Raw genomic sequence first — 27628 nt, forward strand, 5'->3', positions numbered from 1 at the left:
GCAAAACAAAGGTCATCGTAAGACAAATCAAACCTTGAACAGAGTTATATGAGAATTCAGAAAATGACAATTTAATGGATAGCAATATTGCTTATCAATTCAAAGTTGATGGACTATGAACTAGATGACAGAGCCTCGAATGGTCAACAGACTAAGACTAACTGATAGTAATGAAAATTTTATAAAGGCTTTTACTGTTTTTCAAAACAATTTAGGATGAAGTACAAATGTCGTCTTACTTCGACTATGATTTGTCATTGTCTCTTTGGTATCCTCTGCTTCTTTTATATTACTTTAACATATAGAAAATTATCACATGTTAAAGTGTCTGTCAAACATGAAGAACTTCACCAGTGATGGTCTTTTTTAAAATGTCTTCGGAACTTAGAGAATCACATCGGTATTTCATTGTAGCTTTCTGGCCTCGAGTGTGCGTCGCGTCAAACTAAAGACATGGCAAGTGATGATGGCTTATTCTTTGATAAACACCCGAACTTCGTATTTAAACAAAAGACTGCATAGCCGTCTCAGTTTCAGAATTTTGTATCCCTGTATGGTGCATTATAAGTCTTCTTGCAGACTAATACTTTGTGAACTAGCATGTTGAAAATCAAACCCAGCGTGTTGACCTTAGTACAAATCCTATTATATATGTATATATATGTGTGTGTGTGTGTGTGTGTGTGATAGTTGCCACTGGACGTTAACATTTACCCATCATCATCGTTATTATGTTTATGGCAAATCTTTGATGGTTTCAGTTAAATCTATCCGATACTATTCTAGACTCGGTTCAGAGATTGACAAATTGTATAGACACCGGTTCAGTGCAGAAGACAGTATCATATGTTCATCTCTAGATATGATTTTGTGGTGGGTTTTTTTTTGGTCTTTGGTGGCTTTGTTTTAGTGTTGTCCCAAAGGCGTATCCCCACTCTCGTTCTATTTATAATATTACATAAATAGACAAGTGACTGCCCGTGCATTGTCTTCGAGACAAACTGTAAAAATACCTGTAAAATTTGATATTGTAAGATCTTATATCAAATCTTGACAGGCATACACTTAAACATTAGGTGTCAGACCACAAATTAATAATCCCTAACTGTTCAACCTAATTTTGCAATTTTCACAGCTTTCTAAATAATTTACCTTAAGTTTAACTTCATAGAAACCAGGTATATCCTGAATTGTACATGTATTACCTTTCTACATGCCAATTTTCAACCTACCTTTGAAGTCTTAAAAGAAAATTTGACCTTGAGAACACAGGTACTACCAAAATAACCCCTGTTTTTCTGGAAATCTTAAATTTGTATACTATAGATCGCATTAATCCTGAATTGTTAATGCAAACTCATAGACAAGTTTTTGGCTCAAAATGGTCTAACAAAATAAGAATGGAAAATGGGGAATGTGTCAAAGAGACGACAACCCGACCAAACAGCAGACAACAGCCGAAAGCCACTAATGGGTCTCCAATGAAGCGAGAAATTCTCTTTCACCAAAAGTTTCATTTCTGAAATTTTTTGTTGAGTTTAAGTAAACAATGACACCAAAAGCATTATTTTGTATCAGAGTAGAGCTATTTTCTACATTCTAAATTGAAGGGAGTAATTGGTGGTCTGACACCATTACTGTTCCGGATAAGGTTATTTGACCAGATTGATTTGACTTTTCTTTTCAACATTTTATATATTTATTTCTACATAGCTAAAACAATATTGTGTTTTCACATTGGATATACAAAAAGTACAATGGTGATCAATGATGTATTTACATATTAAAATTGTTTTACTATTTATAAAGAACAACATTTGTCTAAACTTTAATCTTGAAGTTTACGGTTCTTTTTTAAACATACACCTCAAACATGTAAAAAGAAAATCATTTCCGATAAGTTAGAAATACTGCATCTCAACCGATATTTATAGCATTTCATGCTTTCTCCTTAACGTTTGGGTGGTTAGATAGTTTCTGAGTAAAACCAAATTTGTTTGCATACAGAGTGAGACGATAGATAAACAAGATGATGGCAATAAAAATTGCGTCTTAATTTCCATCAATGCTGCAAGAATTCGAAGATGCATCTAGATAGTTAGTACTAAATTATAAAAATGTTAATGGTAGAACCCTTTGTGCTAACATAAAGCTGTAATACTTGAAAACTTTAAAAAAAAAAAATTGAAAGACGTAAAATAGATCGAGCTCAAATGTGAAATACTCGTGGAGGGATTTGCCCTACTTGTTTGTAAACTTGGAAGATAATGACATATAATACATTGTCAAAGATATTTGGTTTAGGAAAATGATTGATTTATACTTTATTGCGTGTCGAAAAAAGGCATTAGGCGGTAATGTTCTGCCTTTAAGGTTTAGCATTTTTACGATGTGTTGCTTTTCATCTTTTAAAGTAGAACCAAATTGGACAATAAATCGAGGAAGAAAAATATAATTTTGAGAAATATTATTATAAAGGGAAGTCAACAAATTTTACTCGTACTTTATGAATTCTAAGTGAATCGTTTCATCTCGAATATATATATGTAAAATAAACCTATATTATATTGAGAAAAGAATTACTTTTCTTTCTGGTGGTAAAGAATCTGACATACATTAATTGAGAGGCAGACAAAATGTAATGAAATAGTTGTATTGCTGAAATTTGATTGGTTGTAGAAAATCAAATAGATTAAAAAAGTAAAGACCTAAATAAAATGAGGCTATCTATATGATGATCTACTCCTATGTCGCCCACTTTGGGACCTCGAACTTTCACGTCGTCTTAAACCCGAGTTCCGTTCATCTTCAAAATGACTTCTCTGGTCTCTATCCCTGTATCTATCATGATCAGAATATTTTCCCTGATGAGATGAAGAATGACTTCGCTGCCTACCAGATTCTTCACGCCGAGAACGTCTTCTGTCAAACTCCCGTTCTTCAAAGACATGATTTTTTCTACTTTGCATGTCAACACGACCTTGTCTTTGACTAGATGATTTTTCTGAGTATCGATCCCGATAATTACGGTCATCACCGTATCTACGATCATCATATCGTTCGTCACGATGTCGATGTTCGTTTTGTCGATCATCGCGATATTTTCGATCGTTTGGGTATCGACGAGTTTCCTGTTTATCAGTTTGTCTGCTCCGTCGATTGTTTCTTTCGTGATAACGATCTGACACAGATGAAATATAAGTATTACCGCTGTCATCAGTGTTAACACTTTCTGTCTTATGTTTGTCACTCTGACGATACTTTAGGTGTCTATCGTTTTGATTTTTCTCATGCTTTTGTGGTCTTTCATCGCGTTCATAAAATCTTTCACGGTCTCTTTCATCAGAACTGCAGTCGTTATCGTCTCGATGTTTGTGTAGTCTATACATACCTCGTTCTTTATCTCTCCCTGCCGATTCAGACTGTTCCCTAAAGTCACCTCTCTTCGTTGAATCACTTCTGTGTCTCGATTTTTCCTTTTCTTTTTCGGATCTTCTTACAGAATCACTACGACTTTTTGTATTTCTAAAATCGTCATCGTCATAGTTTTTTGTTGGCCTATTCTTTTCACTTTTTCTAGCCGAATCAACAACGTCCGGATAGTTTATCTTTTCTTCCTTCTTATCTTTTCCAGTGCTTCTTCTAAGATTATGATTCATCTTCAGATCTTCTTTATATTCGCTTTTGTAATTTGCGTTACTGGCACCTTCACCGTCTTTTGAATTTTCAGTACGAGTGTGACTGGATGAAACACTAGTACCATCTTGCGAAAATCCATGATTGTCAAAACTTTTTTGTGATCGAGATTTTGAAATGCTATCACTTGGGTCACTTTTCTTAGAAACTGTAGAAAAGGCAACATGTGACTGTGAACGAAAAGATCTTCTACTACTCCCTGGAGCAATGCCACAATTCGATAAAGGAGGAGCAGCTGCAAAAGAAAGAAATATAACGTCAATATAATATCAAATATCTGTTTATAGATGTCATAATGAGTTTTAATATTTGTCTTGCTATCTGTGTAAAAAAAAAATATATTTATAAATCTTGGTAACAAATGTTCTGCTATTGTTTGTTCGAAAGGCAATTGAAACCGTCCTTTCGAGAGGTGTTAGTTCTGAAATGAAAATTGAAAAAATAGTAACATTTTGAAAAAAATTACATCGCATTGCGCAGAGCTGTGTTGTTTCCGATATCTACATTGTCTGTATATTATGAAGCTTGCTGACGTTCCTTGATTTATGGCCGGATTTTGAATAATTGATGAAATTGTCCTCTTTTCCTGATTATCCAATCTAGTCCAATTATAATTTCTGTAGAATATTTTACTAATTAACATGATATTTTTCTCCAACATACGATTTTTTGAAAATAAATGATGAAGTGATCAGCTTATGTCCTGTATTGATACATGTATCAATTTTGGACATATCGACGTATGTCATTCCCCTGTGTATGAATACATCAATTCACATGCATACCAAGTTTTACGAGTGAATGAATTGATCATTTCATTCGAACGGAGAAAGTTGGTGTCTTCGTATCGCTTACCGTCAACTGATTTGGAAAAGTATAAAGTTGACATCATCTCGATACATGTATTTAAAAGTATCCTGGCACCGAATCTATCTCATCGATTCTCCCTGCTGGTACTAGTTATATGTCAATCTCAACAACTGAAAAACCTTGTTGTACATCGGCATAAATGTTACACGTATAATGGGATGTACAAAAGTATATACAACACCAAAATCAATTATAACATTTGTTTAAACGAAAATCTATAACCTATTATTATAAAACTATCTTGATAGATATTTGATATATATGTATACGTTTTTTTCAAGTATTTACAACAGTATATAATAGTTTGTAACATTTATATTGTATCAACGTTTTTTGTTTGTCATCCACGCATCAAGTAAAATAATTCCCTTAAATTTCATCTACCGGGTATATTTCAAATTAAGGCAACGTTTAAATATCATAACCTAGACTTTGAGAAGAGGAGTAATAGTCTTTATCAAGGTAAAACATAATAGATATATATAAGAATATGAAATGTATGTCTTATAGGAAAACGTTCGTGAGATAGACACTGACGTAAAAGTCCATGAGACAGACACTGCCGAAAGAGTCCATGAGACAGACACTGACGTAAAAGTCCATGAGACAGACACTGATGTAAAAGTCCATGAGACAGACACTGACATAAAAGTCCACGAGACAGACACTGACGTAAAATACCGTGAGACAGACACTGACGTAAAAGTCCATGAGACAGACTCTGACGTAAACGTTAAAGTCTATGAGACAGGCAATGACGTAAAGTCCATGAGACAGACAGACACTCACATACAAGTCCATGAGACAGACACTGACGTTAAAGTCCATAAGATAGACACTGACATAAAAGTCCATGAGACAGACACTGACATAAAAAACCATGAGACAGACACTGACATAAAAGTCAATGAGACAGCCACTGACGTAAAGTCCATGAGACAGACACTGACGCTAACGTAAAAGTCCACGAGACAGACACTGACGTAAACGTAAAAGTCCACGAGACAGACTCTGACGTAAAAGTCCATGAGACAGACTCTGACGTAAAAGTCCATGAGACAGACACTGACGTAAACGTAAAAGTCCATGAGACAGACATTGACTTAAACGTTAAAGTCCATGAGACAGACACTGACGTAAACGTTAAAGTCTATGAGACAGACACTGACGTAAAGTCCATGAGACAGACACTGACATAAAAGTCCATGAGACAGACAATGATGTTAAAGTCCATAAGATAGACACTGACATAAAAGTCCATGAGACAGACACTGACATAAAAGTCCATGAGACAGACACTGATGTAAAAGTCCATGAGACAGACTCTGACGTAAACGTTAAAGTCTATGAGACAGACACTGACGTAAAGTCCATGAGACAGACACTGACATAAAAGTCCATGAGACAGACACTGACGTTAAAGTCCATAAGATAGACACTGACATAAAAGTCCATGAGACAGACACTGACATAAACGTCCATGAGACAGACACTGACGTAAACGTTAAAGTCCATGATACAGACACTGACGTAAAAGTCCATGAGACAGACACTGACATAAAAGTCAATGAGACAGACACTGACATAAAGTCCATGAGACAGACACTGACGCAAACGTAAAAGTCCATGAGACAGACACTGACGTAAACGTAAAAGTCCATGAGACAGACTCTGACGTAAAAGTCTATGAGACAGACTCTGACGTTAAAGTCCATGAGACAGACACTGACGTAAACGTAAAAGTCCATTAGACAGACACTGACGTAAACGTTAAAGTCCATGAGACAGACACTGACGTAAAAGTCCATGAGACAGACACTGACATAACAGTCCATGAGACAGACATTTGCGTAAACGTAAAAGTCCATGAGACAGACATTGACGTAAAGGAAAAAGTCCATGAGACAGACACTGACGTAAAAGTCCATGAGACAGACACTGATTTAAAAGTCCATGAGACAGACACTGACATAACAGTCCATGAGACAGACTATTATATATAAGATAAACGTCAATGAGCCAATGATATTATGGCACCATATATTGTAAAAACTTAATATAAAATAGAGAATGGGAAATGGGAAAATGTCAAAGGAAAAAAAAAACCGACAAAACAGCAGAAAACAACCAAGACCACTAATCAGTCGTCAACACAGCAGGAAAATTCCGGACCAGGAGGCGGGTTTTTAGCTGGCCACTAGCAATAATTTATACTAGCGAAAATGTAGCTTTTCGGTTTTACGCCTTTTCCAGGAATAGTTAGATTGTCGTGTTGGTGTTTCTGTTGTATTGTCTAATGTCGTTTTTCTAATGTTGTATTGTCCAATGTTGAATTGTCTAATCGTTATTATCTAATGGTATATTGCCTTATGATTTATTTTCTAATTGTGAAATGTCTAATGTTGCACTGTCTAATTCTCTATTATCTGATGTCGTTTTGTCTAATGTTATATTGTCTAATATTGTATGGTCTAATATTGTGTTGTCACGGGGGGGTCTCAACATGGGATTTTGGGTACAGGTGTGCAGCTGGGATTTTAAACCCCCCCCCCCACCCCCCATTCATATATTGAATAATTGTGAAATCCCTACCTATACATATATTTCACAGCGAAATCATAACCCATTCATATATTTATGACCCATTGATATATCACAATCGGTCAATTACTACCTATTGATATATTTCCTCGGTAAAATTGCACCCCATTGATATATTTGACAGATCAAAAAAGGGACCCATTCCAGCGGCACATATGTATATACCTTTATATAGGAAGATGTTAATGTTAAATTGTTATTGTTGACATTATTTTTTTTTTGTGCAGACCAATGGAAGTAGGTTCTTAAAATTGAACACTTGAACACTTTAATAAAGGAATAAGAAGATGTGGTATGATTGCAAATAAGACAACTCCAGTCTAAATTTAACAAATAAAAATAGTCGGAAAGATAATATACATAGTGTGCTAGTGACCTAATACAACATAAACGGGTTTAGTAAATACCATATAGGGTGAGAGCTCAAACGTCCACGGAACAGACGTTTACATGTAGGATGAACGTCAATGGAACAGGCTATAGCATGTAGGGTGACGTCATAGGGACATGCTATATCATGAGGAAACGTCCCATGAACAGGCTTTTACATGTAGGGGGAACGTCATAGGGACATGCTATATCACGATGAGGAAACGTCCCAGAAACATTCTTTTTCATGTAGGGGGAACGTCATAGGGACATGCTATATCATGATGAGGAAACGTCCAAGGAACAGGCTTTTACGAGGGCCCTCATGGGGTTTTTGATTATGTGATTACTTGGCCGTTTTTTTAACGATTATTTGATTATTAAGCCAAATATTTCATGATTATTTGATTACCTAGGACTGTATTTTTCAGTGGCGGATCCAGAAATTTTCATAAGTGGGGGCCCACTGACTGACCTAAGAGGGGGCCCGCTCCAGTCACGCTTCAATGATTCCCTATATAAGCAACCAAATTTTTTCCCAAAAAGGGGGGGGCCGGGCCCCCTGGGCCCCCCCCCCTAAATCCGCCTCTGTTTTTAGTTTATGATTATTTGATTACTAAAGATAAGCAAATATTTAATGATTATGTGATTATATTGGCAAAAAAATGGTGATTATGTGATTACTAGGACCCCCCCCCCCCCCCCCCCCCATGAGGGGCCTCTTTTACCTGTAGGGTGAACGTCATAGTAGTCTGTTTCCCGGCCGTTATTGAAATTCTTGACAATATTTGTATATTCCGAAGGCATACTGAATGTTTTACGGAGGGGACCAACCTAACGTCATAGGGACATGCTATATCATGTTGAGGAAACGTCAAAGGAACAGGCTTTTACCTGTAGGGTGAACGTCATAGGGACATGCTATATCATAATGAGGAAACGTCCAAGGAACAGGTTTTTACCTATAGGGTGAACGTCATAGGAACATGCTATATTATGATGTGGAAACGTCAAAGGCACTGGCTTTTACCTGTAGGGTGAACGTCATAGGGACATGCTATATCATGATGAGGAAAATTATATATATTACGTTACATTGACGTTCCGTGCAAAAAAACGTTCAATTCGAACGTGGTCACATTTTGGGGAGACACGGACAACTTGGTGGAAATTGATGGAAAAAATTAGCATTTCCTTAATATTGAATGCTTAAATAAATCTTTAAAAAAAATCACATGTCAGTAGTAACATTTGTTTTCATAGTTTATTTGTCTGTCACAAATTTGAAATACCCTTAATTGTCATGGTACTGAAAAATCTTGAACAATTACTCTATGGTAACATTTAAGGGAGACACGGAAAATACTTTAAAAAAAAATAAAAATGAGAGAAGCTGTGTTAGAAATAAAAATGTGTACGTAATATTAAATAAAATCACATTTTCATGTAGAGATGGCGAACCTTTTCTATTATTTATGTGAAAATATTGATATATCAAAGTGCTTGCTTTCACTTTTGTATACTCGAATTTTCAAATCTTACAGCTCTTTTGAATTTCGTAAATAGCCGCTAGATTGCGAACTGACAGGATATTTATCTCGACCGTTTCACATCATAAATATGATCATATTATATCCCATCTGTACAAATTTCATCGAAATCAATTCAGTAGTTTGTATGTTTTCTTCGTTTATATTTGGATGGTTAGTTATTGTTGTTACGTCTTACACGGCAAAAATGGCATTATGAACACGGAATCATTGCTTAATTATGTAATAATACATATATGTAACATTAAATTTATTAAAATCAGGTTTTATTTAATTTCGATCCGAATGATGAATCAAGACCATTAATTATTTAATAATACGCAGAATTGATTTCTTTTTGTCCTACTTATGCATCAAGAATTGGTCAAATGAAAAATAGACCGAATACCGTGCGTAACGTCCATGATATATCATGATGAGGAAACGTCCAAGGCACAGGCTTTTACCTGTAGGGTGAACGTCATTGGGACAGGATATACTAGTAGCATGTAGGGATAACTTCCATGGGACAGGCAATAGCATGTAAGGATAACTTCCATGGGACAGGCAATAGTATGTAGGTTGAACTTACATGGAACAGGTTATAGCATGTAGGGTTAACGTCCCAGGGACAGGCTATAATATGTAGGCGAAACGTCCATGGGGAATAGTAAAATAACAAAATACTATAGCAGGTAGAATAAACTTCTATTGGACAGGCTATACCCGGCCACGTCCACTTGTATTTTTGTCCATCTGATGAGTTAAGCCTTTTTCAACTGATTTTTATAGTTCGTTCTTATGTTGTACTGTTATACCACTGTCCAAGGTTAGGGGGAGGGTTGGGATCCCGCTAACATGTTTAACCCCGCCACAGTATTTATGTATGTGCCTGTCCCAAATCAGGAGCCTGTTACAGTAATTCAGTGGTTGTCGTTTGTTTATATGTTACATATTTGTTTTTCGTTCATTTTTTTATACAAATAAGGCCGTTAGTTTTCTCGTTTGAATTGTTTTACATTGTCATATCGGGGCCTTTTATATCTGACTATGCGGTATGGGCTTTGCTCATTGTTGAAGGCCGTACGGTGACTTATAGTTGTTAATGTCTGTGTCATTTTGGTCTCTTGTGGATAGTTGTCTCATTGGCAATCATACCACATCTTCTTTTTATATATAGCATGTAGGATTAACGTCCGAGGGACTGTCTTTATCATGTAGGCGAATCGTCTATGGAACAGTCTTTACTCGAAATCCATTAGATGTCGGATGTGTACGGATTGAAAATTAAGTCTTAGATGCATGCTTTTTTCATTAGTTGTTAGAGGCTTTGAACTTGCTGTCCTTTAACTGAGAGTACTCTCAGATATTTACCTAGTGTTTTTTGTTGTTGGAATGTACTAGTACCCGTCCACGTCCAATTGTATTTTTATACATCTAATGAGTTGAGCCTTTTTCAACTGATTTTTATAGTTCGTTCTGATATTGTACTATTTTACCACAATCCAAGGTTAGGGAGAGGGTTGGGATCCCGTTAACATGTTTAACCCCGCCACATTCTGTATGTTTGTGCATGTCCCAAGTCAGGAGCCTGTAATTCAGTGGTAGTCGTTTGTTTATATGTTACATATTTGTTTTTCGTTCATTTTTTGTATATAAATATAAAGGCCGTTAGTTTTGTCGTTTGAATTGTTTTACATTGTCATATCTGCGCCTTTTATAGCTGACTATGCGGTATGGGCTGTGTTAATTGTTGAAGGCCGTACGGTGACCTATAGTTGTTAATTTCTGTGTCATTTTGGTCTGTTGTGGAGAGTTGTCTCATTGGCAATCATACCACATCTTCTTTTTTTATATATAGTACCGGTATGTAGAGTAAACATGCATGAAACATGCTATAGCATGTAGGCGAAACGTCCATGGAGCAGGCTATAGCATGCATGATAAACTTCCATGGAACAGGCAACAGCATGTAGGTTTAACGTCCATCGGACAGGCAATAGCATGTAGGATAAACTTCCATGGGACAGGCTATATTATGTAGGATAAACGTCTCAGGAACAGCAGGCTATATCATGCAGGATTAATTTCCATGGGACAGGCTATATTATGTAGGATAAACGTATCAGGGACAGCAGGCTATATCATGTAGGATTAATTTTCATGGGACAGGCTATATTATGTAGGATAAACGTCTCAGGGACAGCAGGCTATATCATGAAGGACAAACGTCCATTGAAAAGACTATGGTATGTAGGATAAACGTCCATTTTATAGACAAAGACGTGTAAGGTAAACGTCTATTGCAGAGACAATGGTATACATATGGTATGTTTCCACAAGGAATACAATGACATGTAGGGTAAAAGTAAAAAAAGACGGACAATGGTTTAAAGGATACACGTCCATGAGAAATGTTTCATGTAGGGTAAAAGTCCATTGGACATACAATGGCTCGCAGGGGAACTTCTATTGGACAGACAATGGTATATACTGCATGGTACTCTATTTGACAGATCAAGTGTCTTGTATAGTGTATATTGATTGCAATTGTTAAGCTTGAAATTTGAGTTTTATGGAATGGGAACGGAACAGTAGGGATAACTGACATTCTGTATGTGAATGATATGATGATCTTATTCAGGCATCAGTCCTATTCCAAGAATTACGGCATCCTATATGTAAATGACAGTCATACTCTGTATAGGAACAGAACTGTAAAGGTAACTGACGATGTTATTAATACATCAGTCTTATGTTGATAGTTACTGAACGGGAACGGAACCGTAAGGTACCTGGTGATGATATTCGAGAAGATGCCCTGTTCTAAGAGTAGATGCCCTATTCTAAGAATGGGACAATAGGCGTAACTGATACTGTGTGGGATAGGGACTGTAGGGGAAACTGACACTGCATAGGAACGGGACTGTAGGGGAAACTGACAATATGTGGGAAATGAACTCTAGGGGAAACTAACAATGTGTGGGAAATGGACTGTAGGGGAAACTGACACTGTGTGGGAAATGGACTGTAGGGGAAACTAACACTGTGTGGGAAATGGACTGTAGGGGGAAACTGACACTGTGTGGGAAAGGGACTGTACAGGGAAACTGACACTGTGTGGAAACGGGACTTTAGGGGTAACTGATACTGTGGGAAACGGACTGTAGGGGAAACTGACACTGTGGGATAGGGATTGTAGGGGAAACTGACACTGTGTGGGAAGCGGACTGTAGGGGAAACTGATACTTTGTTGAAAAGGGACTGTAAAGGAAACTGACACTATAACGGAAAGGGACTTTAGGGGAAAATGATACTTTGTTGGAAAGGGACTGTAGGGGAAACTGATACTTTGTTGGAAAGAGACTGTAGAGGAAACTGACACTGTAATGAAGAGTGACTGTAGGGGAAACTGACACTGTGGGTTGGAAAGGGACTGTAGGGGAAACTGACACCTTTTTTTTTAAGTTATACTATTTAATTTTCAACTTTAAGTATGAGCAACATTAGGGTGTTAGACCGATTGGCCGATTATCTACAACTAATGCTACTGCTTTAAAATAAAGGCCACAATTGTGTTTTTGAGCAAGAACCTGCATTCTGTGGAAAAGATTTGGTATGTTTTAACACAATGATGTGTTTTTGTTTGTAAGATTGCTATAGGACATCATTAAATAAAATGAATAGGAAAAGTGTCTATGGGACATAGATCATGCCTCCGCTTGTGTATCACATAGAGTTATAAGGGACATAAATTAAGAACAGTTGATTAAACGCCACCAAAATTCAAAATTGATCTGTGGTTTTTTTTGGTAGTGAGCACTGTGTTTAAAGTTTCATAACATTTGGTTGAGGCAAACTAAAGTTAGATAATATGTGAAGTGAAAAGTAAATTTAAAAATCATTAAATTGTTTTACATTATTTGACCAAAAAACAACGTTACATCCAACGGTCTCTACTTTGAAACGTGAGGACAAAATATGAACCAAAACGTAATTGACGAGGAACGTTAATGTTTCATTTCAGTTGACCCATGACAAGATTTTTCTGAATGAATTTAGTATTGAATTCAATTTGTTATCAATTTTCTATTTTGAGTAATGGCGACAGTCATGTTTGATGACACCCCATGTTATCATTCATTAATCCTAATGATAGTTGTAAATGTGTAACTTAAGTTAATACATTTACTTCTCATTACAAGTCACGAGACTCGACCTTTGAATTAATTGATTGATTTGTCAAAATTTATTTCAAAATTTTGCATTAATTTGCTGTCATGGTTCACTGTAGGCTAACTAGCCTAGGTTCATCGACCAGTATTGTTATCAGAAATCATACATATAAAAAAAAATTCCGTAATATCTCTTCACACGAATTTTTAGAAAAATGTTAAAAGAATTTCTTATGGGGAAAAGAGCCGACCCTAAAAAAATACCCTTATCAGAACACGATTCAGAGGATAGACATAAATGGTTAACTTAATGGGTCCAATGCACTAGTAAGTATATAATTGACAAGTAGAATGTACTAGTAAGTATATAATTGACAAGTAGAATGTACTAGAAAGTATATAATTGATAAGAACAATGTACTAGTTAGTTTATAATTGGCATTACAATGTACTAGTAAGTATATAATTGACAAGTACAATGTACTAGTAAGTATATAATTGACAAGTACAATGTACTAGTAAGTATATAATTGACAATTACAATGTACTAGAAAGTATATGATTGAACACAATTGACAATACTAAGTACAATGTACTAGTAAGTATATAATTGATCAAGAATGTACTAATAAGTATATTATTGACAAGTACAATGTACTAGTAAGTAAATAATTGACAAGTAGAATGTACTAGAAAGTATATAATTGATAAAAACAATGTACTAGTTAGTTTATAATTGGCAATTACAGTGTACCAGTTAGTATATTATTGACAAGTACAATGTACTAGTAAGTATATAATTGAAAAGTAGAATGTACTAATAAGTATATTATTGACAAGTACAATGTACTAGTAAGTAAATAATTGACAAGTAGAATGTACTAGTAAGTTTATAATTTATAAGTACAATGTAATAGTAAGTATATAATTGACAAGTACAATGTACTAGTAAGTATATTATTGACAAGTATAATGTACTAGTAAGTATATAATTGACAAGTACAATGTACGATTAAGTATATAATTGACAATTACAATATACTAGTAAGTATATAATTGACAATTACAATGTACTAGTAAATATATAATTGACAAGTAGAATGTACTCGAAAGTATATGACTGAAAAGTATAATGTACTAGAAAGTATATAATTGACAAGTACAATGTACTATTAAGTATATAATTGATGAGAACAATGTACTAGTTATTTTATAATTGGCAATTACAATGTACTAGTTAGTATATAATTGACAAGTACAATGTACGTGTAAGTATATAATTGACAATTACAATGTACTAGTAAATATATAATTGACAATTACAATGTACTTGTAAGTATATAATTGACAAGTAGAATGTACTCGAAAGTATATGACTGAAAAGTATAATGTACTAGAAAGTATATAATTGATAAGAATAATGTACTAGTTAGTTTACAATTGACAATTACAATGTACTAGTAAGTATATAATTGACAATTACAATGTACTAGTAAGTATATAATTGATAAAAATAATGTACTAGTTAGTTTACATTTGGCAATTACAATGTACTAGTTAGTATATAATTGACAATTACAATGTACTAGTAAATATATAATTGACAAGTAGAATGTACTCGAAAGTATATGACTGAAAAGTATAATGTACTAGAAAGTATATAAATAACAAGTACAATGAAATAATTATTATATAATTGACAAGTACAATGTACTAGTAAGTATATAATTGACAATTACAATGTACTAGTAAGTATATAATTGATAAAAATAATGTACTAGTTAGTTTACAATTGGCAATTACAATGTACTAGTAAGTATATAATTGACAAGTACAATGTACTAGTAAGTATATAATTGGCAAATATAATGTACTATTAAATATCTAATTGGCAATTACAATGTACTAGTAAGTATATAATTGACAAGTAAAATGTATTAGCAGTATATAATTGACAAGTAAAATGTATAAGCAGTATATAATTGACAATTACAATGTACTAGTAAGTATATAATTGAAAAGTAAAATGTACTATTAAGTATAAAATTGACAATTACTATGTACCAGTGAGTATATAATTGATAAGTAAAATGTACTAGTAAGTATATAATTGGCAATTACAATGTACTAGTTAGTATATAATTGGCAATTACAATGTACTAGTTAGTATTTGATTGGCAATTACAATGTTCTAGCTAGTACATATATTTCAGCCTATCACTTATAACTCACAAAGCAGATAAGGTGTACATGTAAGATATGTATGTTATATGTTGCTTGTTAGTGTTTAATACAGGTTAGGCAATGACTGTATCGTTTAATTTTATCAATTGAATGGAATTAATATGGTTATTTACTGAGTTTGACTATAAACTGTGATTGCTAACATCATCGCCTATTGGATGTGTGCAATTTGTGACCATTGGAATACGCTCAGCCTGTCGAAAAACTGTGTTGCCTAAACGTTCATCTAATATGTTGTCAATGAATGGTTTTACACTAGTCATTTTGGAGCCCTTTATAGCTTGCTGTTCGGTGTGAGCCAAGGAGCCGTATTGAAGATCGTACTTTGGCCTTTAATGGTTTATTTTAGTAAATTGGTACTCATACCACATCTTTTTATATGTAATCAAGGAGACAAATTACAACTGTAATCACACTTCCAGTAAGCATATCAAGCATATTTAACCTTTTCATTACATTTTGATTGAGTTGAAGCAGATTAGTTAGAACTCGGAATTTTCAAACAACCATTTGATTAAATAACAATATGTTGTTTTGATAAATTTGTGTGTAAGCGAAGTAAAGAGTCGAAAAATGAACATTGTTTTTTGAGTTAAATAGACCATCAAAAGCACTTAATTTATCTTAAACATCTGAAGATTTTTTTACATTCCAAAAACAGTAAACTCAATTATTTTCATATGCTTTATTACAAAAGCTGATAATAGGCAATTAGATAACTATCTAAAGGCAATGCAAGATTATTTTTAGACGGGAAAGTACCATTGTACGAGGTCGCTATCTATTTATTTGTATGTGTATGTTTATATCGGCGGTAGTCTTCGAATGTCATCTTGGTAGTCAATTAGATTAAAGAAATAACAAATAAACATACTTTCTTATAATATTAAGCCCACGTTTGGCATAATTTGAATATATCATTTATATAAATTCTATGATACCACAATTTTGCCCTAATTAAAGCCTATTAAAGTCATATGAAACCTCAAATTAAAAAAAAATATGCATCTGTTTTATAACTAAATGGATAGTTTTCATTATAAAACTTTTGTACATATACTTTTTTCTGAGGAAAATTCTTTAATTTGTCCACATTTAGAAGAAGTTTACTTATTTTTAATTGCTTGCTTCCAGGAAGCAATTCGCCGACATATTTTCCGTATGCATAGTGACCTGAGCGTAACCCTCCTCGTAAAAATCCGGTGATCGCAATACGCATGAATCTGTCATTAAAATAAACAATTATCTGATTGTAAATGTTAAACACGTGCTCAATACCCATGCTTTTTGTTATTTATTTACTATAAGGTGACAATCGGTAAACTTCGGCTTCATAACACGGCATTTAATGAGCAGCCATATTTGTTAAATCATAACAGACAGAGAGAAAAAAAAATTGCCGATTATACGATATATTTGCGTAAAAAATGATAAAATCGTGCACAGAGGACTTAGTTTGTGATATATACATGCATTGGTTCAAGAATTGGAAAAACATTATTTTTCACCACTCACTCGTTTCATATGACTTTAAATTAATATTTGATGCTGTGACCTAATGATCTAAAAATCAAACGGTTTTACTCAACCTATTGCATTATTCCACAATGTTAGTACAAGTTGGATATATGTTAACATCCGGAAGGTAATTTCAGTCAATCCATCGCTCTTGCAACCGTGACATATTAACTCCAAAATCCATATGGGTCGCTCCCACTCAAAGATAGATAATCAAAAGTCTGGTACAAGTCGGGCGATGGTTCACAATATTACCTCAAAAATCAAGCAATGTGCCCAAATTTAAGTATAAATTGCGACCTTGTTCTGTTGACATAAAAATCAATGTATGGGCGCCTTCTCCGTCACATGGTTACAGGTAAATTGTCAAACCAAGTTTGTAATATATAAAATAAACTACTTATTGTAGGATATACATTTTCACGGTAAATACGATAAAGATAAGACATACGTTTCAAAAGATATCATTTGAAAACTTTCGACCTAGTGATAAAACAATAGCAGGATTCTTTCTGGAAAATTATCGACCCAAAAGTGTTACACGTTGGAAATGATTCAAATTATGACATCCTTTCAAATTATCCAAAACTTAGCCTAAATTTCAGTCTTGATTCTGTTGTGATCTTGAACTTTGACCTTATGATCTGAATGTAATAAGTAGTCACCCTTATACCATTGGATAAAATCAAACCGACTTTGCTAAAGATATTGTTATAAAACGCAAAGGATTTTGTCTGAACCCAAATTGATGATGACAGTCGGATGCCCAGAAATCCCACACTACTGCCGGTGGCGTTTATCAAACTATGAGCCAATTTCGACTTCGCTACAGTTAACTAAACTATGTTACAAAAAAATACATTCCCGTATTGTCGTTGCTGTGCTGTTCCAATAGCAATTAGAAACTGCTCACTACTTACTTATTATAGAATTTAAACTGTGGGGTCACCAAAGGTTTTTAACGCCTTTAATAATAAAATAAATCGAAAAACTAATCAGAAATAACCTTTATGTTTTGATTTATATTATTGATATAAATCAAAACATCGTGTTATTCCTGATTAATTTTTCGAATTACTTTATTTTGGTGTTGAGAACCTTTGGTGACCCCACAGTTTAAGTGTCTTTAACAAGTACATAGTGAACAGTGGTCGTTACAGACAAACGTTCACATAATCTGTCCCAGTCAATGGGATAATTTAGGTCGTCAATCAATGGCCACAGCCACACTGTTTTGAATATGATTCTATAAATAATTCAACAAAGTTTCATGAGAACTGCTGAAAGCATTTTTGAGTTATCGTCCAAAAACTGGAAAATACCCCCTTTTTTAATGAAAAAAAAAACATAACTCAGAAATGTAAAATCTAACTTTATATAACTTTAAAGGGAGCTTACATCAACAGATATAAACAATTCACCAAAGTTTCATGAGCTGCTGAAAGCATTTTTATTGTCTGAAAACTGGAAAATCCCCCTTTTTTATGAATAAAACCCTGCAACGCGGAAACGTAAAATCTAAAACTTATAAAAATCTAAAGGGAGCTCATATAAATAGATATAAACAATTCACCAAAATGTCTTGCAAGTTGGTGAAAGCATTCTTGAGGTATTGTCGGAAAACAGGAAAACCCCCAAATTAGATATAAACAATTCACCAGTTTAAGGGTTTTTGAGTTAATGTCTGCCATGTTGACATCGGACTGACGGTCGGACGGACAGAGATTCAACGGTATTCCATTATACGTTCCGTAAACGGGCGTATGAAAACGGATCGAACACATTAGTATATTGAAAGTGTACACTACAATGTTCTATAGACAGCAGCAAGAATTGCAGAAATGCTTGGCGTCAACATCACGTGGTCCTTCATTGAACATTTTAATTCTCACCTTAGTCACATAATGTGTTATGTAGGCTGCGGTGATCCTATTATATATGTACATTAAAACAATGTATAATGTGCCCGTTTATTATTACTTACATAATTACTATATTTACACTAATGTCAATTCTGATGATACCGAAATGCGTGTGTAAAATACAAAAAAAAGAGCTTTTCTTATTATCGACCAAGATGATTTTTAATTTATCATACCATAACTATTTATTACAAAATTGTTTGGGTTGCTGCTGACAATTATTTTTCCGTCTTTCTTTTTCACTATATATTGGATTGATTTGCCTCAGTAAATTCCCCTTTTTTATGTATCTTTTATTCATTTTTAAGACTATTTAGAAGAAATATGCGTAGCAATAGTGTATCAGTAATACTCACTTTTCAATTAACTCACAATTTTTAAATTAAGACGAGAAATAGTTTGACATATATAGTATGGACAATTGTTAGCTATTGAAGACCACATGTCAACCTCTAGGTGTGTTTTAATATCGTTGGGTTGCTGTCTCATGGATGTGTAAGTAACTTCTCTTTATTTTAACATGAAACTGAAATTACCTCGGTTCATAAAAGTGTCGATTTTTGTTTTCACCGAGGATCATATGTAAAATGTACCATATCTCGTTAGGTTGCTGTCTCATGGATGTATTCGCAACTTCTCTTTCTTTTTACATGCCATCGAAATTATCTTGGTTCATAAAAGTGTCGTTTTTTGTTTTCAACGAGGATCATATGAATGGTCAGTATTTCAACAAAGACCACATAAGAACATTCCTCTTGGAGGTTGAGGTTAGCGTTAGTATCTCAACAAAGACCATATAAAAACATTCAACTTTGAGATTGAGTGTCAGTATCTGAACAAAGACCACATAAGAACATTCCACTTGGAGGTTGAGTGTCAGTATCGGAACAAAGACCATATAAGAACATTCTACTTGGAGGTTGAGTCTCAGAATCTGAACAAAGACCGTATAAGAACATTCCACTTGGAGGTTGAGTGTCAGTATCGGAACAAAGACCATATAAGAACATTCTACTTGGAGGTTGAGTCTCAGAATCTGAACAAAGACCGTATAAGAACATTCCACTTGGAGATTGAGTGTCAGTATCTGAACAAAGACCGTATAAGAACATTCTACTTGGAGGTTGAGTGTCAGTATCTGAACAAAGACCACATAAGAACATTCTACTTGGAGGTTGAGTGTCAGTATCGGAACAAAGACCACATAAGAAAATTCCACTTTGAGGTTGAGTCTCAGAATCTGAACATGGACCGTATAAGGACATTCAACTTGGAGGTAGAGTGTCAGTATCTCAAAAAAAGAAAAAATAAGAATCTCAATTTGAGGTCGTGTCAGTTTTTTAACAAACACAATATATTAGAAACATTTCAATTTGAGGTGAAAGAATTTTAACAAAGACAATGTAACAACATTTCAACTGAAGGTCTTGTGTGTCGGTATCTGAACAAAGAAAATATGAGAACATTTCAATTGGAGGTCTAGTGTCAGTATTTTAACAAAGAAAATATTGGAGCATTTCAATTGGAGGTCTTGTTTCATTATCTCAAAAACAAAATTGGTGATATTTTTGGAATTAATACGTCTTGTTTCGCAAGCAAATATTTTATCATATGTATCTACCACTGATATTGAGCAGTTGTTCGTTTGCATTAAATTTTGCAACACTCCATGCACATTTTCCGAGAAATTTTATTTGACTTGAGATAGCGGTGGGCCGGTAATAAGAAATTTTATTAAAGAGAGGTCGTAAGTATTGAATTAATGGGAAGATAAGATAATTATAAGATCATTCAAAGAGTGTAAATCAAAGCTCCCTCGGGTTGTTCGTAGATCGGTCTTATTTCCCCCTCAAGTTGCATCGTAATAGTTTTCAAGTTACGAGTTCTTAATAATTTTCTGGCGTCTCCGTTTTTGGTTCCTCTCAAAGATATTAAAATCACCTTAAATGAATCATAAATACGTTTTTAAAATGAACGATAAAATGCGCATAACAATCAACTACCCATTTAACCTAAGATAAACAATTCTGGTCTCAGACCACCATTATTCTTCCCATTTGCTACAATGCTTTTTTTTTTTTTTATAGAAGTCAAATTGAATTAAAAAATTTGCACCGCTTCAAACATGAAATTAATTTAACTGCTTATAACCCATTATTATTTTAATAAAAATGCTTTGTCTCAGGACAATCCATCAGTGCTTTTTCTTTTGAGTGCCCTATTAAGTTCACCAGGCCAATGGTAGGATTTGAATCTTGTATAAATGACGTAGGCTTGTTTTTCTATCCTACTTTCATTTCGGTCAAATCACTACTATAATGGTCAGGGGCGTAGCTAGAAAGAAACGATGTGGAAGCAACTACCGCCGAGCTGAGCGAGGCGAAAAAAATTTGGGACCCTATTATGCAGCAAATTTTTTTTCGGTTTTCGGTCATAGGACGGTTAAAAGAGGAGCTATATGTAGATAAAAATTTATGAATGTAAAACTATTAATAAATCTTCTGAATATAGTAATACATAAACAACACATATTTGTGATACAGAATTTACTCAAAATTGTGGCCAAAATCTGCTCTTCGGGTCTGGGCAGAAACAAACTTCTCTATTACTTTGTCAACATTCACACTGAAATCCCGATGAATATATATACAGTAATGCTATGTAACTTTCGTTGTTCATTGTTGATCGTACATTTGTTTACAATTACATACGTAGTACCGTGACTGATAGATCTCAGGACCATCATGGCATGGTAGCACTCGCGAGATGTTATAAACCAGCGTACGTGTTCGGCATCGAGCGACCTCCAAATTGAATTCGTCAAAATTACATGCTAGGTCAGTTTCGTATGTTTCAGACAATATTGAGATTTGTTCGTTTGTGATATTTCCTACAACACGATGAAGCAGATACAGCACAAAGAAGCGATTTTCTGATAACTTGACGCGACCCCACTCTCCAGTTGCCTTATCATATGGTCTATGAACGCAAAAAATAATGAGACTTTCCAATACTGTTTTGGCGTGGTTGCAGGGTGATTGGCTCCGGTAGTCTGTCAACCACATCGCCTCGGCATATTTTCAACGATATCGAAGGGATCTGATAAATGTAATGCCGATTGGTACATCTCATTCCAAACTGATGAACTGTACACTGTAAAATGTGCTCCAAAACTACATATCTTAGACTGAGTATTACAAATTCAAAAGTAAAAATCTTGTAAAAGATACAAGTAACCTTCCGAATTGTCATAATCTCCAAAAAAAAACCAATTATTTTGAAACCAAATGTCGTTATTTAATGATATTTCATCAATTAAAAAAAGTGACAACATAGTTGTTTCCTTTAACATTCAATTTATAAATTTTTATTTTGCCATTTCTTTTTTTGCATGCCGAATCAATGTGCACGCAACTTCGGATCTTTTTAAGAATTGAATGCTTCTTTTTGTAAATTTATTGGGGTGTAAAAGCGTTGACCGAAGTACAATTTGTATGAAGCGCGGAAGCGTTTCATTCTAAAAATGTACGCACGGTCAAAGGCTTTTACAACCCTATAAAGTTACAAAAAGAAGCATTCAATACTTATAATTACATTTTTTAGCTATGATCATGAAAACACGAATTTTATATATTTTATTATTTAATTCACCTGTGCACTTTATTGTTGGAGCACGTGTTATCATGAATGAAAAGTTGTATTGAGCAATGCAACTGCTTACGGAATAACACGTGATGTGCAGTTAGCCAATCAGAATAAAATATTATAATGAAACATACATCTAATGTAATTATTTCTGAATGAACAGCTTCATCAACACTTGTAACTAGGTTGTCAAACTAATATCCGGGATAGACGGAAAAGACACCAAAAGTCTCCGATTCCGATTGACCAACTCATCTCTCTCTCTTTTTTTTTTTTTTTTTTTTTTTTTGTGAAAACGACGTGGATGCACGTGCTGTCGTGCCTCCGGGTAGCTACGCCCCTGATGGTTTACTTTTATAAATTGTTATTTGGATGGAGAGTTGTCTCATTGGCACTCGTACCACATCTTCCTATATCTTTTCACTTTAAACAATTTTTTTTCACATTTTGAAACCCATTAAAACTGGGGATGATTTCAGATGATCCGGAAGGGTAAGCAGATCCTGCTTCACGTGTGGCGCCCATCGTGTTGCTCATTTATATTACGAAGCCGGTAAATAGTCTAATTCGTTAGGTCACATTCGTGAAAAAGGAATGGGACTGTAGTTACGACATAATGAACATATCCGATATCATCTGCATAACGGATATTCCATAACGGTCAACCAACTCATACAACTACATGATTGCTTCCGTAAAATTTAAGAAGTGATGATTAAAACTTCACCATTTGGAACTCTTGGTTTAAAATTGAAAAAGGTCACAAATTTCTCCTTGTTTTATATTTAACACTTCTTTCAACAAGACAAAATTGTAATGTTTTACAATAAAGAGAAACTACCATCCTCCACACAAATGTCCGACAAAAACCGACAAAACTATTCATGTTTTATTTATATGTTCGCAATAGGTAGATGATAAGTCCTTCCTCATTTAGTCAAGACAATAACAACGTTCAGCAGTTTGATATTTACCATAATTTTGAAATGTTATATTCATTTCTCAAATAAAAGACAAGCAATTTTTTATCAAGAGAGAAAGTTGTAAGAAAACAAATTATAGTAAAAATGTTTTATTTCCTAGTTTTATGAAATATTTGATTTCCTTAATTATTAAACAGGTTGAATTAATACTCTGAGGTAAAGATAACAATATGGGTGTAATGTGATTCCCTTCACTTGTCCATCACACTCTATCCGATTATACCTTGCCAAGTAAGTAGACAATGCAAGCATTTTCTCTCTTATGATCTTAAGAGACAAAGGTTATACTTTGTCCTTTCTGGCTAACTACTGCTTTATGACGACCTGGAGATTATCATGCTATATACTAGTATGTGATTACGGGAAAATAATATTAGTAGGGTTTGAAGTATATCACTGATCCTATAAATTTCATTTTCTATTTCTTTTTATTCAAAACATAAAAGAAAAAATTGGTCATGAACTTTTGATATATGTGAGTAAACTGCAGGTAATTGGAAAATGGTGATCAAACTCTAAACCCCAAAACCAAACTTGGAGGTATGAAAAAATGCATTTTTTTCTAATTAACACAAGCTACTCTGAAATAATTTATTGTAATGGAAGGGAATCACATCTTAATCTACACCAGAATGATGAATATAGATAAGAGAAATAATGTACATGAACTCTAATTTTGTTCGAATTTAGACACAACATAGTTATTGTACTGTTGTGTCAGAGCAATGGAGACTGGTATCTGTACGATACAGGTATGAATAACCTGGTCATATTCGTTATTATATATCAAATTAATTTTGGCACTTTATACAGTTAATTGTTTTATAAAAACAATATTTTTTTGTACAAAAATGTGTTTTTTTTCAAACGAAAGAAGAACAATACAAAATGAAAAGTGGCTTTTTAAATATCCTATTATTCTATTAAAGGTAATCGTGACATAGGCTGATCATATAACTTTCAGTGACTTTTCCTGATCATACACTTTTCAGTGACTTTCCTAATTTTCAGATATATATGAGATAAAAAAATGTCTTTGATAAATTTTATATATTTTTATACAGTATCTTTTGAAGTAACCTCATGTGTTCAATTAGCTCTAACGAACCCCTCAATATGGTCCTGCATATATAATGTATGTGCTACTTTGGTGTAAAGCTTCGGCGAGTACTGATATGAATAATATTTTCCGTATAGTCTCCTTTTCTCTTATCTGGGACCCAGATTATATACAGAAATAAATTTTCATAATTATATATAAAATAGATCAAATGTACATGACCTTGTTCATAGAGTATATAAAAGCATTTAAGAACAGGAGGTTAATATGATAAATATAAATCAACAGTTTCTATATAAAAATAAATCAATATGAATATTTGTACAAATGTTAAAAAAAAATTGTAGCACATTGATGTAAATTATTAAAAATTTGTTAAAAAATTTCGGAATGTAATTTCTCCATTGTCATGTTCATAAGTTCATTAATATAAAAAAAGTCTGTTCACTATTTGAGTGTTCCTTTGAAATCTGATATTTTTGCATAGAGAAATTTGATTTCTTACAATATTATCACACATCCCTTTTGATCATGATTACCCATTGTATTTAATCATGATAAGGCACAATTCGAGTACAGATCACTGCTGCTAAATCATGATTGACCCGCAATATCTAATCATGGTTACCGATGTATTTGATCATTGAATCATGATTATCCATAATGATATGACATCACCAAGTAAATGCTACATCAAACAAATAGATTTTATCAGTGCTTTCTATGGGATTTTGCTGATTTCTTTGTTTCTGCGAAAATGGGTAAATAAGGAGAGGGTTGTTCTTGTTTCTTTCTTCTAGAACTTCTACTGGATCCTCTGTGATGATTATGCTGGCCATGACCATGCTGACTGCCATGTTGACTGCCATGCTGACTACCGTGTTGACTGCCATGTTGGCTACCCTGCTGACTCTTCTGGTCACCTGCTCTGTCAGCACTGGATGATCGCGGCTGACTTCGCCTCGTATTTCCAGACTTAGATGAAGACATGCTATGAGTCCTGTTACGACTTCTGCGAATACTTCCTTCCCTTTCATTTCTTTTGTATTTTCCTTTAGGATTATATGATATAGAATTGTCCCCGTCTGCACTACTGTCTGAATATGTTCTGTTTGTTGTAGTATCTGTATTAAAACTACTTTCAGTTCTTGATTCATCCCCGTTTCTTCTGGACCTGCCAAACGTACCATTGCGATTGGCTGACAAATCAGCTAGACTCATGTGCCCCTTTTCTTCAGTGGCATCTTTGTACGATTGTCTATTGCCATCATACCTATCTTTTCTATTATTCTGGACAAAATCATCCTCAAATCCAGAGTTTTGGTGGCCACGGTCATTCTCTGCCCTATCTCGGCCTCCCCTACGTGAATGTGACCCTCTCCCTTTTTCTGCGTCGTAATCATCGACAGGTCTTTCTCTGTATCTTGAATTTTTAGTTTCGCTGGTATCTGAAAATGCATCATTGTCAAATCCACGCTTCTTTCTTGTACTTCCACCGGAACCCGGATGTTTTAGAATGCCATTCACAGTAGATCCTCCTGAAGCTATAAACAAAACAAACATCAATCACCAAACTGCGTTTCTTATTATAATTTAAAATAGAATTAAAAAAAGAAATCCACGATTTATCACATATGAAGTGTAAGTAATTAAAATATTTATAAAACAAACTCCAAAAAAGGAAGCTTAGATACTTCAGTTTACATATATCAAAATATTTTGCGTAATACTTACATATAACAGATATAGCAGGCGGTGGCTCGGCAACATATCTTTTTTTCTCCTCAGCTTGTCGCATAAACTTCCATAGAAGGTAAATACATATAGCTATTATAATTACCACACCTACAACACCGCCGACGGCTATCCCAGCTATAGCACCCGAGGTTATCCCTCCTTCCCCACCACCACCTCCGGCACCTCCGGTTAACGGGGCAGCTGTAAGAGAAACACAACAATTATATCTCATGTTAAAATCAATTATTGATCATGCTCATAGCAAAATAAAGTATAATGGCTTAACTTTGATTATGGGAGTAGATGCCCCTTGTCGGACAATGTAACAACTACAAATTGGGGAGAATTTGACTCAAAAAGAGCCATAATAATATCCTACCAAATGAGATACATGTACATATTGATTTGTTTATAACGACATTCTAACAAAAACAACAATAGTCTGTTGCAAAAAAACACCACTGTAGATAATTAAAGTTAGGTATTTTAACAATTTTAAACTCTCGACCATGTGAGCATTACACAATTTGTTGCCTTAAATTATTGTGGATTACAATGCTTTAGCATATCAAATATCAACAGACAAGAGAATATTTTTGTTTACAAACACGTCTAATCAGAAATCAACACCAGAACAATGTAAAAGTAAGCCACTAAGGGATGCTTCATAATGCCATCATAAAATAAAATGCACGCGGATGCTGATGCAACAGCATTGTTTAGAATAAAGAAAAAACATTTGAAAAGAAACTAAATCATAACAGAGTTTCAAATTCTTACAAAAATTTAGGTGTTATTTATATCTATGGGTGCTGTTGTAACAGCAGTATACCATATACCGATAATGTATTATGGTATAGGTACTTATTATGTTAAGGACATAGTGTTGATGATAACCATGGCGACGGAGTAGAAACACCAACGTCCCAAAAAACATTGGTTGAGCGGTTAATAGGTCTGTTTGTCAACCAGGTTAAAAGCCATAGATTTAATTCTGACCCTTCAATTGGGACACTAGGTACCATCACCGGGGCATAGTTAAGTGACAACTGATTTGAAGAAAGGGTATATACTATAATTAAAAGTTCTACTGGATATATCTGATTCAAGTATATACATGCAGACTTACTATAGCTGGGTTGATTGACAGTTTCTCGGCGCTTCCTGTGTTGTAGGATGATGTCTGGTAAATTTAAGGCTATGTCTGGTTTATTTAAAGCTTCAAAGAATAAGTATGGTTTCTCTGCAATTTAAATAAATTTAAATTAATCAAATTACT

General features: G+C 34.2%; 1 protein-coding gene across 4 annotated transcripts in view; it reads right to left on the reverse strand.

Moving 5' to 3' along the window:
* Positions 1–1675: 1675 nt before the first annotated feature.
* Positions 1676–27628, reverse strand: part of LOC139511226 (uncharacterized protein DDB_G0283697-like) — a 40113-nt gene continuing 14160 nt past the window's right edge. Inside the window, exons 4-6 of one of the 4 annotated variants that reach the window (XM_071297810.1) lie at positions 27479–27592; positions 26347–26550; positions 1676–3931 (exon numbers count right to left, since the gene is read on the reverse strand). In XM_071297810.1, the coding sequence (XP_071153911.1) occupies positions 2724–3931; positions 26347–26550; positions 27479–27592 (1526 nt within the window). In that variant the 3' untranslated portion in view covers positions 1676–2723. Of the gene's footprint in view, positions 3932–23625; positions 26157–26346; positions 26551–27478; positions 27593–27628 lie in introns of those variants that run through there. The other 3 variants (XM_071297827.1, XM_071297818.1, XM_071297837.1) reach the window with 3 other exon arrangements.

The sequence above is a fragment of the Mytilus edulis genome, chromosome 1, assembly GCF_963676685.1.
Source record: "Mytilus edulis chromosome 1, xbMytEdul2.2, whole genome shotgun sequence".
NCBI classification, from domain to species: domain Eukaryota; kingdom Metazoa; phylum Mollusca; class Bivalvia; order Mytilida; family Mytilidae; genus Mytilus; species Mytilus edulis.